We start from the raw sequence: 13,992 nt of genomic DNA, 5'->3' as shown, positions 1-13,992 counted from the left end.
ACCAATATTGAGCCCTAGATATGGCATCATCCCCTTGGCTAACCATCCCAGTCTCTGGTGACAGACTGATTCAACTGAACTGTTTCCATCATGAACAGAACACGTTTTGCCTTTACTGGAACAGATACTTACTGTAGATATGAATTTTCCTTTCTTGAACACAACATTTCTGCCGAAACTACTATCCATGAACTTACAGAATGCATTATCTACCTAGGATTCCAAATAGCATTGCTTCTAATCAAGGGACTCACTTTACAGCAAAAGAATTGTGGCAATAGGCCTATTCTGAGAGAATTCATTGGTCTTACTATGTTCCCTACCATTCTGAAATAGGTGATTAATAGAATGGTGGGATGGTTTTTGGAAGCCTCTGTTACAGTGCGAGCTAGTTGTAAATGCCTTGAAGGGCTGGGGAAAGGTTCTCCAGAGGCTATATATATTTCAATTCAGCATTTAATGTATAATACTGTCTTTGATAGCCAGGATTCATGTGAGTGGCATCACTCATTATTACCACTAGTGACAGACTAGAAAACATTTTGATTCCTGTTCTCATGACTTTATGCTCTGCTGGCCTAGAGGTCTTAGTTCTAGGGAGATAAAAGCTTCTACCAGGAGACGCAACAATGATTCCATTAAGCTGGAAGTCAAAACTGACACCAAGGCACTTTGGGCTCCTCATGCCTCTGAATCAATAGGATAAGAAGGGAGTTGCTGTGCTGACTGGGATAATTGGTCCAGACTACCATGAAGAAATTTGAGTACTGCTTCACAGTGGGGATGAGGAAGAGTATGTTTGGAATACAGGGGCTCCATTAGGGCATTGGTTAGTGTTGCCAGGCCCTGTGATTAAGGTCAATTAAAAATCACAATTACCCAATCTAAATGAGGCTACTAATAACCAATACTCTTAAAAAAAATAGATTGGGTTTAATCTGAAGTTAAGAACCATGACTAGCTGAGGTGCTTGCTGAAGGAAAATGGAATACAGAATGGGTAAAAGAAGAAGATATAAATACCAGCTATCTAGATGAGACTAGATACTGAATATAGGAAAATAATTGTCAGGAGTATTTCCTCCCTATTTTGTTATAAACGTATTTATATGTATAGATTCATATATTAAGCAAATACCTTTGTTTTCTTTCCTGACTTATTCCCTTCACAAACAAAAGATATTGACTTTATATTAGGGTATCTAAGTATTGTTAATTTTACATCATACCTAATGTAGATGATGGGGTGATGGATGCAGCAAACTACCATGGCACATGTATACCTATGTAACAAACCTGCACATTTTGCAGATGTACCCCAGAACTCGAAGTATAATTAAAAAAGGAAATAATTATGAACCACAAACTCGTAGCTGGGGGTCTCAGCAACAGGTCAAGTTTTTTGCTGTTCATTCTCAGGTCCTACACCATGATTGTTTAACATTATAGTGGTTAAAATGTGGGTTACATAATTTGGAGTTTAAATCCAAATTTTAGAAACTCTTAGTATAATCATATTTGCAACTTATTTGAATCTTGGTTTTCCAATTTGTAAAAATGAGAAAACAAACAGAACCTAATTCCATTGGATCACTGTGAAAAGTATTTAAGTTAGTTATTAGAATAATCCTGGCACATAGTGTATGAGTACTCAATATATGCTATCTTTCATTTTTCCTTGGGACCAGGTTTATGACTTAGCTATTTTTTTAGCCTTGTCATCTGAGTTATTCTCTTGATCCCCAGCTAACCCTAAGACCGCCATTTCAAAAGTATTAAAAAGCATACTATATTTTTGTACCCATTAACCATCTACACTTCCCCCCTCTCTCCATGACCATTCCCACCCTATGGTAACCATCGTTTTACACTCTATCTTCATGATTTCAAATGTTTTAATTTTTGGCTTCCACATATGAGTGAAAACATGCAAAATTTGTCTTTCTGTGTTTGGCTTATTTCACTTAACAGAATGTCCTTAAATTCCATCCATGTTGTTGCAAATGACAGAAAGTCATTCTTTTTATGGCTGAATAATATTCCATTGTGTATCTGTAATATATTTTTAATCCATCAATCCATTGTTAGATACTTAGGTTGATTCAAAATCTTAGTAATTGTGAACGGTTCTGCAATAACTCAGCTATCTGAGTGTACAGATAGCTCTTTGATATACTGATTTCCTTTTAAAATATACGTAAAACATATAATTTATAAAAATATAATTTATAACTAATCAGATTATTTATAAATACATGGCATTTATAAATAATTGCTGAATTATATGCTATCTATTTTTAATTTTTTTGAGCAACCTCCATACTGTTCTCCATAGTGGTTATACTAATTTACTTTCCCATCAACAGTATATGAAGGTTCTCCTTTCTCCATATCCTTGCCAGTATTCATTATAGCCTGACTGTTGGAAGAAAGACATTTTAACTTGGGTGAGATCATATCTCATTTTAGTTTTGATTTGCATTTCTTTGATAATCAATGAGTTTGAGCATTTTTTCATATACCTGTTAGCCATTTTATGTCTTCATTTGGGAGATGTCTATTCAGACCTTTTGCCTATTGTTTAAATTGGATTATTAGATTTTTTCCCTATCAAATTGTTTGAGTTTCTTGTATGTTCTAGTTATTAATCTCTTGTCAGAACAGTAGTTTGCAAAAAATATAGTTAAAAGAATGAATAATAACTAGTACCTAATAGCACAACAGGGTGGCTACAGTCAACAATTATTTATTACATATTTTAAAATAACTAAAAGAATGAAATTGGAATGGTTTAATACAAATAAACAATAAACGTTTGAGGTAATGAATACTTCAGTTACACTGATGTGATTATTACACATTGTATGCATGTATGAGACCATCACATATACCTCATGATATATATGCCCATTATGTACCCATAATAGTTAAAAGTTTTTAATAAAAAATACATACTAATAAGAAAGCTGCAGGTAATTGCTTTATGGTGCATAATTTAAGGCTCATCTAACAACGAAATTGTAAACTAGTATGTTGAAATTAATTAGAATTTATAACTCTCTGAGTCTAGTATTAATTTTTTTTCTTTTATTCTTTCTCCAAATTTGGGTCAATATTGAGTGTTTCAAAGAGTCCTGGTAATAGCAATTATATTGAGACATATATAAATCACTTCTGAGTATTTAAAATATAGTTCTTTCTCTTACAGATTCTCCACTATTCTCAAGACATCTACAGACTGGAATGATGTTTTTAATCATTTGACCTTATTCTTAATAATAGAACTCAAGTGGAAAAAAATAAGCACACACATATAAGTAAAAACAAAAAAACAGAAAGCACTTAAACAAAAAAAAATTAAACACAAAAATACACAAAATTGACAATTTCTTTTTGAGGTATTGATGAACCATCAAATAAAGATGAGGATAATGACTGGTCAATTTTCTTTGTTTTGTATTTTGTAAAAAATACAATTTATAACTACTAGATTATTTATGAATACATGGCATCAATGACTGGAGGGCTAGTTAAGATTTTGTACTCATCCATATGAGTTCTTATATGTTTAAAAATGAACTCAAAATGCATATTTCACTGCATGTGAAGAATTAAAATCAACTTCACCTTGCACATTTCAAGGTATAAATTATGGAAGCCCCTCACCTTCTTCATTTTCCTGAGATACAAAATGTTAAATAAACCAACATGGACTGGAACATGCATAGTAGGCATAGTCACTTGCAATTAATGGTTCTGTCCTCCATCTTCTTGTAATAATATGTAGAGAATACGAACATATGTAATGGCAAACATGGTAGCATAATGATTCAAATGGACACTGATTTGGGTGTTAGCTCATTTGGGTGGGTCTCAATTTCTTCATCTGTAAAATGAAAAGGTCCCTCATTTTAAAATTGTATTATCCTACAATATAGTCGATTTTACAATCCCTAGTAATATATTTATTCATAAAAGCATTCTACACATTTAAATTTAGATTGCAATATGACAGATACTACAAAAGCAATTAATCCTATTATATCCTTCTTGTACATCATTTTATTTTTTAAAAATCTACTAAGAACATAAGAAAAAATGTATCCAATAATGAGCAGAACTGAAGACTATGTGATTTTTAACTATGGAATATACTATTTATATGTGTGTGTTTATATGCAAAATACATGTTTATAGATATGTATATAATATGAAGATGCTATTTTAAATTGGTATTTAATAAAACATGAGCTTGAAATTTATCCCAGAGCTATTTAAAGTACCACTCTAATTCAATTATACATTCATTTACATTTATGAACCAAAGCAATAAATGGATACATTGCAGACATGCTTATTTTTATGATATAGGTATCTGTTACATTCTTTTAATAGCATAAAATAATTCAAATATCAAAAGCAAAACCAATATTTGAAATAAGAAAATAAGAAATGACACTGCAAGTATTTGCTATTTATCAAAAAGCTTTCCACTAACTGTATTAGATACTATTCCTTTCTGTATAACTTGCCTGTCACAGTTACCACACGATTCAGAAAGATGACTAGTCTCACACAGCATCAGCAAGTGTGGATGTAGCAAAAATTACATGGGCTGCAGAGGCACCTGAATTGGGTTAAATACCATACTTTATCACTTATCTGATTATATTAATGATGTCAGCAGAATTACTTGCATGGGACTAGATTTTATTTCTTTTTTGTTTAAAGCTAATAATTATTTTTGCTCTTTTTACATTGAGTTGGTTTGAGTTATGAATAAGAAAGCATTACACAATATTCATCATTACCACAGTTGAAATAGTATCCCAGTATCAGGACTGCTATATCCTTTATCCTGTGGCTAAAGTTTCTTTCATACTCTCTATCACCTATCTAATTAAACACCCATTTCTCTCCATTTAACTTTATATATTTCTTAAATCTAAGCCCTCCTCTCCATCCCAACAACCACCTTACTAGCAAGTCTTATTCTCTGTTAGCAGACTTCTCCCTTTTTATGCCACCTAAAGCCATCTTGTAAAACAGATGCCAGAATTGTTCTACCCCAAAACACAATCTGACCACACTATTTTTGTATCCTATATACTTCAGTGAGTTCTTGTCAACTAAACAGTAAAATCCAAGTTTCAAAAGGTTATTCAAAACCTTCCCTTGTCTGACATCCTAGTCTCCACACTTAACTCATTGCTTTCATCCTCAGCATTTCTAGTCTTTACCTTAACGCTCTGTTCATCAATTTCCCTCTGTTTGGAGTTCCCTATTCCCTATTGCTAAGAGGCCATGTCCTATATAACCAGTAAGAACTAACTTAGGAACCTTCCAAGGCATAGTAAATAGGCCTAGAGGATACACTCACACATAAATCTATTTCCACATTATAATGCACTCATTTATATGTCTGGTTTTTCTGGCCAAAATGTGAATTCTTAATGATAGATACTCTTTTCCTTTGTCCTTCTAGCACTCAGGAGAGTGTCTCACACATACTAACCACATTTACTATTGTTGTTTCTACCCTGAATAAGAATACATACTGTTGTTTCTACTGTAAACAACATCTGGGCCAAATAAATGTATAACACCTAAAACCCGACATTAAAAATCATTAAATTGAAACAATAATGAGCAGGAATATCCGTATAATAAAGACGAAGATAATATTACAGAAGTCAATCCATCCAACTTTTAGTTTTTAAAAGACAATTTCCTTACACTTAATTTTTTAAAGAGCTATTTTGAAATGTGCTGCTTCCATTAATTGTATTTAAATAAAATTAAATATAGTAAATAAAATTTAAATAAAATTAATAGTAGTTACCGTTAATATTTTACAAACTAATTGAATGGTAGTATCAATTTTGGTAAAAATGTAAAGAAAATATTAATTGAAAAAGTTACATGAAACACATTGGGCAAAAAATATACTACAAAATAAAGTGAAGATTTAGGGATCTTGGGAACTGAGCTAAAACCCAAATGTGCAGTTACCACAGTTGCACATAAACTAACAATAATCACTTGCCTACTGCAGTCCTAATTGGAAACATTGTTCTTTTGGGAGATTGCTTCAGAATATTTAATCATATTAAGTAAAATGCAGCTGGGTCACAAATACTTAAAGATAAATAGAAAACAAAAATTAAAAAGTCAATAATGCAGTGTTTTAAAGTGTTTGCTGCCATTAGAATTCTAGTTGTCTTTCTATTCTCATTGATTAGTAATTTAAAACATCTATACCTAGAAGGGTGTCTGATTGGCCTTTCATTTTCTATATAGCTAATCCCTTAACACTTCCTCATGGGTCTCATTTTCCAAGCTCTTTATCATCATTTCAACTCTCTTCAGAGCTCTAATGTTATTAGTTGTCCTTTTAAAATGCGGCCATCAGCAAGTGGAAAATAAATATCACCTAACCTCATTCAATGCAATATATTTAGTCTTTAGATTGGTTAATGTGATTCCCTGCTAGTCTAGTGAGTGAATTTGCATAATAATAAGTAATCAGTAAATGACATAGTCCAACTCAGCTATTCGTTTTAAGTGCTTCTATTCACTGTTGAATTGTTAAATGCTTTATAATCATTTTTGTTTGATTTTATTCACAATAAAATTGTGAAATAGGTCAACATTAAACTCACAGGAATCTAAGCTTTTTACAGATTCTATATAATTAAGCTTTTATATCCCTCCAAAGCAGAAGAAATGTGTAGTAGTGTCACTTCAAAAGGTCACACAGAAGTGATGGAACAGTCCTGAGGACTACAAAAGGTCGCACGGATTGAACAGAACTTTACTATGAAGTTCACCTCATAGCCTTGGGAAAAAGCAAGTATTGATCCAGATGCGGGAATCCTGGAGCACTCTACATATGGATTCAGATTGCAGGAAGAATCTCCAAAGCAAAATTCCAGACACGGTATCCTTAGCAATGAAAATGATTTCCGCTTTCCTATCTCAGCCTCTATAACGGCCTTCAAATTTCCCACTAATTCTGTTAGTTTTTCTTCTGCCATATGTTTCTTCTGCCTCTGAGCATGAACTCTCCTAACTATTGTTCAGGTTCAGGCCTATGTCACTTCATCTAAGAATCGCTTCATTTAATAGTTTACATCAATACTGAAATGCTCTACATTTTGGCTGCTAATATCCCTTCTTATCTAGCTGCTTTCATTTTCTCCTTGGGTATTTTTTTCTCCACAAATTCCTTTTATACCACTTGTTCCTAATGGGTTGATATTCTGCAAGATGACATATTTTGACTCTCTCCTCATTTTATGATCTCCCAGGGTGATCTTATCAATGACCACAGCTCCAAGCAGCACTTATGCTCTGAAATCTTTCAAATGTCTCTCTCTCCATCCTATACCTTTCTTCAGAGCTGACACATGTGCTCTGAATAGCTTTTAAACATGATCATTGGACACTCCATGTGCACTATAAATTTTACATGCCAAAACCTGCTTCTTCTAACTTTTCTCATTCTTAATCTTAGTAAACATCATCCACTTAGGCAACAAAGTCAAAAATCTTGGAGTCATTCTAGAATACTCCTCTATGCTTTGCTTTCCATGTTCAATAAAGCTTTGTATATTTCTTCAAAATATTGAGAAACTTCTGTGGACCAGATAGTAAGCCAGATGTGAGGTGGTGGGCAAGATAAACATCATTCTTATATTCACAGAATGTTTAAACTAATGGGATATAGAGAAGTAAAGATACTATTCATATTGCAGGCTATGTGAATGGCACTCCTGGGAGTTTGACAATATAATACAATCTATTGAGGTTAGATAGGTGGTCCCACAAATACAATGTCAAAAAAAATGTGTTCAGTATTTTTTTTTTTTACTATACCTCTGCTTTTCTTTCTCACTGTCAGTTGATTCCAAGTGTCAATATTTTCCTCCTGGATTGCCACAATAGCTCTCCAACCAGCATTCTCTCATTACTTTTTTCTAGTTCCTATCTTATTCATTCACCAAAATGTTGCCAGAACAATTTTTATAAAATTCTGAGCTTACCAAAAGTTTTCTAACATTCTAAGCTTACCACTAAGCTCTTTCTGTTAGACAATCTGAAGTCTTTAAAATGGCTTATAAAACTTTTATTGGTGGAGCCTCTGTATATCTTTTCTCGCATGTTCTCCACTGCAGCCATGCTAAGCTCTTTGCAAATGCGCATGCTAGGTACACTCTCTTATGGCTCTGTGCCTTAAAACATGCTTACTTTTCTCCCATGCATAATCAGAATAGCTCCTTGCCGTTCCACACTCACCTCTGGCATTAATCTCTCTTTATAGTTTTCCTTAAGAATCGTTACAGTCCTTCAGCACCCCTCCTCTGTTCTCTCATTTCACCCTCCTGACCATACGTGCATCATATCACTTACAGATTCAGACGGTAACAGCAAATTTATCCCTCCTGCTAGACTATGAGCTTTTAAAGGACTGGAACCTTGCTCTTCTCATTTACATATTTTTGCTTCCTACAACAGTGACTTGCATGTAGGAATCCTTTAGTAAATATTTGGAGAATAACTTAATTGGTGGCAACTAGTTTATCCTGCATAAGGATATCATGTTCTTCTTCAGTGCCATGAGGAAGTTATAAAACCATACTGACCTCAGAATAGACAATGATTCCTTAGCCTGAGACCAGATCATCTTCCCTATCTGCATTCCAGGCCCTTTATAGTGTCTAGCAAGAGACCACTTCTGAAAGAAATAAAATGGTAATCTTATATTTCCTTCAAATTTCAAGACTCAGTTCCTCTAGGAGGCCTGTTTTGACTGTTATTTCAACTAGTATTTTCTTATTTAAATTCTTTTATTATTACTATTGTACTTTAGATTCTGGGGTACATGTGCAGATCATGCAGGATTGTTGCATAGGTACATACATGGCAAGGTGGTTTGCTGCCTTCATCCCATCATCTATATCTGGTATTTTTCCCCTTGTTATCCCTCCCCACCCTCCCGACCCCCCGATGTCCCTCCCCTGGCCCCCCACAACTGACCACAGTGTATGATGCTCCCCTCCCTGTGTCCACATGTTCTAATTGTTCAATATCCACCTCTGAGTGATAACATTCAGTGTTGGTGTTTGGTTTTCTGTTCTTGTGTCAGTCTGCTAAGAATGATAGTTTCCAGATTCATCCATGTCCCTATGAAGGACACTAACTCATCCTTTTTTATGGCTGCATAGTATTTCATGGTGTATATTGCCACACTTTCTTTATCTAGTATATTATTGATGGAAATTTGGGTTGGTTCTAGGTCTTTGCTATTGTAAACAGTGCCACAATGAACATAGGCATGCATGTGTCTTTATAATAGAACAATTTATAATTCTTTGGGTATATACCCAGTAATGGGATTGTTGGGTCAAATGGTATTTCTATTTCTAGGTCCTTGAGGAATCACCAAGCTGTCTTCCACAATGTTTGCACTAATTTACACTCCCACCAATAGTGTAAAAGTGTTCCTATTTTATGACAAACCCACAGCCAATATCATACTGAATGGGCAAAAACTGGAAGCATTCTCTTTGAAATCTGGCACAAGACAAGGATGCCCTCTCTCATCACTCCTATTCAATATAGTATTTGAAGTTCTAGCCAGAGCAATCAGGCAAGAAAAAGAAATAAAGGATATTCAATTAGGAAAAGATGAAGTCAAATTGTCTCTATTTGCAGATGACATGATTGCAATTTAGAAGACGCCATTGTCTGAGCCCACAATCTCCTGAAACTGATAAGCAACTTCAGCAAAGTCTCAGGATACAAAATCAATGTGCAGAAGTCACAAGCATTTCTATACACCAATAACAGACAAATAGAGAGCCAAATCAAAAGTGAACTCCCATTCACAATTGCTACAAAGAGAATAAAATACCTAGGAATACAACTAACAAAGGATGTAAAGGACCTCTTCAAGAAGAACTACAAACCACTGCTCAATGAAATAAAAGAGGACACAAACAGATGGAAAAACATCCCAAGCTCATGGTTGGGAAGAATCAACATCGTGAAAATGGCCATACTGCCCAAAGTAATTTATAGAATCAACGCTATCCCCATCAAGCTACCAATGGAACTGGAAAAAAACACCTCAAATTTCATATGGAACCAAAAGAGAGCCTGCATAGCCAAACAATCCTAAGCAAAAAGAACAAAGCTAGAGGCATCGTGCTGTCTGACTTCAAACTATACTACAAGGCTACAGTAATCAAAACAGCATGGTACTGGTATCAAAATAGAGACATAGACCAATGGAACAGAACAGAGGCCTCAGAAGTAACATCACACATCTACAATCATCTGATGTTTGACAAATCTGATAAAAACAAGCAATGGGAAAAGAATTCCCTGTTTAATAAATGGTGTTGGGAAAACTGGCTAGCAATGTGCAGAAAGCAGAAACTGGACACCTTCCTGATGCCTTACACTAAAATAAACTCCAGCTGGATTAAAGATCTAAACGTAAGACCTAACACCATAAACATTATTATTTAAATTCTTAATGTTTTAACACAAAAATAAGTATTTCCTGTACTTGTACTAAGAAACTTTTCTATGTATATGTATCTTTTTTCTCAAAACTATGTATCAAGAGCCTTGTGAATAAAGTCTGTTATTTCTGTGAGTTGTCTCTGATACCTACTCCATTGCTTCAAGTATGCCAAGTATTTTTAATTGCATAAATTTAAGATGTAGAAGATGATGTTTTGATATTCCTATCCATAGTGAAACGATTACTCCAGGTAAGCAACTTAACATAGTCATCACTTCCACACAGTTACCTTTTTTTGTTTGTTTGTTTATGGTAAGAATGTCTCAAATTTACTTTTAGCAAATTTTCAATAGATGATACAATACTATTAATTCTAATCCTCTTGCTGTTTATTACATCTCTAGATGGATTTGTCCTACATAGGTGCTAGGTATTTAATATGTTCTTTTGAATAAAATAATAAAAATAATCTCTCTTGATTGATTTCCCAATGTGCTACCAAAACTTCTCTCACCAATTTAACTATTTTGTATCTTCATCTTATTCAATTTCTCAACATTGTCCATCAGAGCTGCCTACACTCTACTTGAAAGGGGGACTTTGCTTAGCTTTCATACATTACACCCTTCTGATTTTTCTTCTGTATCTTTGGCTGTTCCTCAGTTGGCTGTGGGATCTGTTCCTCCTTTACTAAACCATAAAACATTAAGTGCATCAAGGGTATCTTCTTCTCGCCTAGGCTCATTTATCAACTTAACCCTCTCGAACAGCTCTAACCATCTGTGCTTCTCAACTCCATTGTAATAAAGGTAGAAAAGTCACTTCATTCTGTTTAATATGTGCAAGAGTATTTTAATAAGCATCAATCCCAGAGTGATATTGAATAAGGGAATAAGGAAAAGAAGAGTAAGCCATCAAATAAATTTAGAAAAAAATTCAATAGACACAGCATAGAAAGGACATTTCATAATTATTTAAACTTCATAAGGACAGGGTTATGTGGAGGGCAGGGAAACAAGTTATTTTGTTCTGTAAAATGTAACACAGTGCACAGTGAATCAGATCATGTTAGCAAATATAAAATCATTTGTGATTATGTAATTTGGCTTTAAACCACTGAGGAGGATATTTGAATATTTACTTCAGCAAAAGTTGTAGCAGCCTCCCTCAGGCAGGAGTGTCTAAGTGTCTGCTAATGTCTAGTGAGTTGCTTAAAAGAGGATAAAACAACACACCCTCAGGCAAGCAAGAAGATTTAAATAGAGCCAATTTAAGAAGCATAGTGCCTTAGCAAACTCAGAAATTAATCCAGATTAAGACATTTTGCTGTAAGGATCTATGACAAGAAACAAGTTCTACAACTCTGACTTAGAGGTAAGGGCTGGGGAAGGCACTCAAAAGGTATATTCCATAAAAACCCTCATGTGTTCCAAAGTACACCTTCAAAAATCATAGAGCAAATTCACCAGCATGTGTTATCTCAAACTAGCAGAAGTTTAAGCTTAATTAAAAATAAGTCAATAGGGAACGGAAGGGGGTTGTAATTTATTCTAATGTTAATATAAAGAATCTAAACATCTAGATATGTCTGAAATATGATTTTGTCTTTTGTATACTTTATGATAAATCATTTCTTCAAATAATTATTTAAGCCACAGATTTCATCCAGGACACTGACACTTAACAGTTCTTTAGTGTTCACGGAGAAAATTACTGATCGAAGTCCCCAGGTCTCCAAAGCAAACTGAAGAATTTAATTAATACTTTATCTTTACGTATATCTATCCATCTAGGAGAAACTAGATAGTGATCCTTTTATGGTAAAAATTGCGTACTGAGACTGAAACTGTCACATCTGAGCTCAACAAATTCCCAGAGAAATTCATAAATAGATTATATACATGAGAAACATTAACTCAAGTGATTCTCAGTATCAAAAAATACCCACAGCTTTAAGACACAATCCATTTTGCTCACTATTATTTCTGAAATCACGTGTTATAAACATGCAATATGCTTGGTCATAAGTTTCTTGGTATCCTGTTATTGAAGTTGTTTATAATATTTTTCTTAACATAGTGTTTATCTCCTACATGCATAGGTATTTTTGTGATCTTCATGACCAACTCAAAAATTGTGGAAATTGTAATGTGATCATACCTTGCTTCCATTTTCTCTCGCCTCTCGTTCCATCTTGAGGTCAGAAATTAGAAGATTCTTATATTTGTTTTTTCCATTACTGTTGTGATCATCTATTCTGTATTCCGAAGTTAGCTGCGCAGAGAGGGGACTGTCACTGAGATTCAGTGGCTGTTCATCCTGCTCCAGCCCAGTTTTGCCATCACTGTTGGAGTCTCCCATCTCCCTGCTGTGTGCTCCCCCTGAAGCAATTGAACTGTGCCCCAGAGTCTCATTGCCATTAAAACTCTCTGCAGCAGAATCATCTGTTGAAAAGGAAAAGTTATATTTTGATTTCAATTAATATGCTATTCAGATTCCACTTCTATTAGCATTTAGTGAGCTCCCATTATGTGAATGGCATTTTACATATGTGATTTAACCTCGGCAATAAACTTCTAAAGCAGTTATTGTTATTTTTAATCTATGTGGCACATGATAAGGTTTTGATGTTTTGTCCTCTTTGAATCTCACATTAAAATGTGATCTCCAATGTCCATAGTGGGGTCTAGTGGCAAGTATTTGAGTCATGAGAGTGGATTTTTCATGAATGGCTTGGTGCCACCCCCATGGAAATGAGTGAGTTCTTGCTCTGTTAGTCCATAGGAGAGCCAGTTGTTTAAAAGACCCTGGCACCTCTTCTCTCTCTCTCTCTTGCACCCTCTCTCACCATGAGTCCCACTGGCCTGCCTTCATCTTCCACCATGATTTTATATTTCCTGAAGCCCTCACCAGGAGGAGATGCCAGCACTATGCTTCCTATACAGTCTGCACAGCTATAAGCCAAATAATCCCTTTTTCTTTATAAATTACCCATTCTTAGATATCCCTTTATAGCAATGCAAATGGGCTAACACAGCACATTTAGGCACAAAAAGTGAAATAAAATAATAAGAAAATAGAATTGAGAGAACAGTTCAATCTTAATTGCAATCTCAAAGAAAAAACAAAGATAATTAAATAATTATCAATTATTTTGCAGCATCTAAAACATTGAAAATGCTCAGAAACTTTGTTCCAGTCATTACACTTCTGAGAGTTTAATGCCTAAGACATTTAATCATTGTGTGTATCTCTGTGTAGGTAAACATTTATACCAGTGTTGTTGATAATAGCAAAAATTAGAAATGACCTAAATTACCACAAATAGACTATTTAAATAAATGTTGAAATTGTTAGAATATTATGCAATAAAATATGGGGATGTGGGTCATGGAGTACTAAATAGAAAAATGTAGCTACAAAAGAGTGGAGTTGGTATGATCCCAATTTTGTAAAACG

At 34.3% G+C, this 13,992-nt stretch overlaps 1 protein-coding gene across 15 annotated transcripts in view; it reads right to left on the bottom strand.

Moving 5' to 3' along the window:
• The window catches only part of NOL4 (nucleolar protein 4), a 371,002-nt gene that overhangs the window by 152,864 nt on the left and 204,146 nt on the right, over positions 1-13,992 (bottom strand). For all 15 annotated transcript variants that reach the window (XM_032245372.1, XM_032245373.1, XM_032245377.1 and 12 more), the window contains one exon: positions 12,694-12,977. In XM_032245372.1, the coding sequence (XP_032101263.1) occupies positions 12,694-12,977 (284 nt within the window). The remainder of the gene's footprint in view (positions 1-12,693; positions 12,978-13,992) is intronic.

This window comes from Sapajus apella, unplaced genomic scaffold (assembly GCF_009761245.1).
Source record: "Sapajus apella isolate SASKATOON/1434 unplaced genomic scaffold, GSC_monkey_1.0 scaffold57, whole genome shotgun sequence".
NCBI classification, from domain to species: domain Eukaryota; kingdom Metazoa; phylum Chordata; class Mammalia; order Primates; family Cebidae; genus Sapajus; species Sapajus apella.
This window is presented reverse-complemented; position numbering and strand designations above follow the sequence as displayed.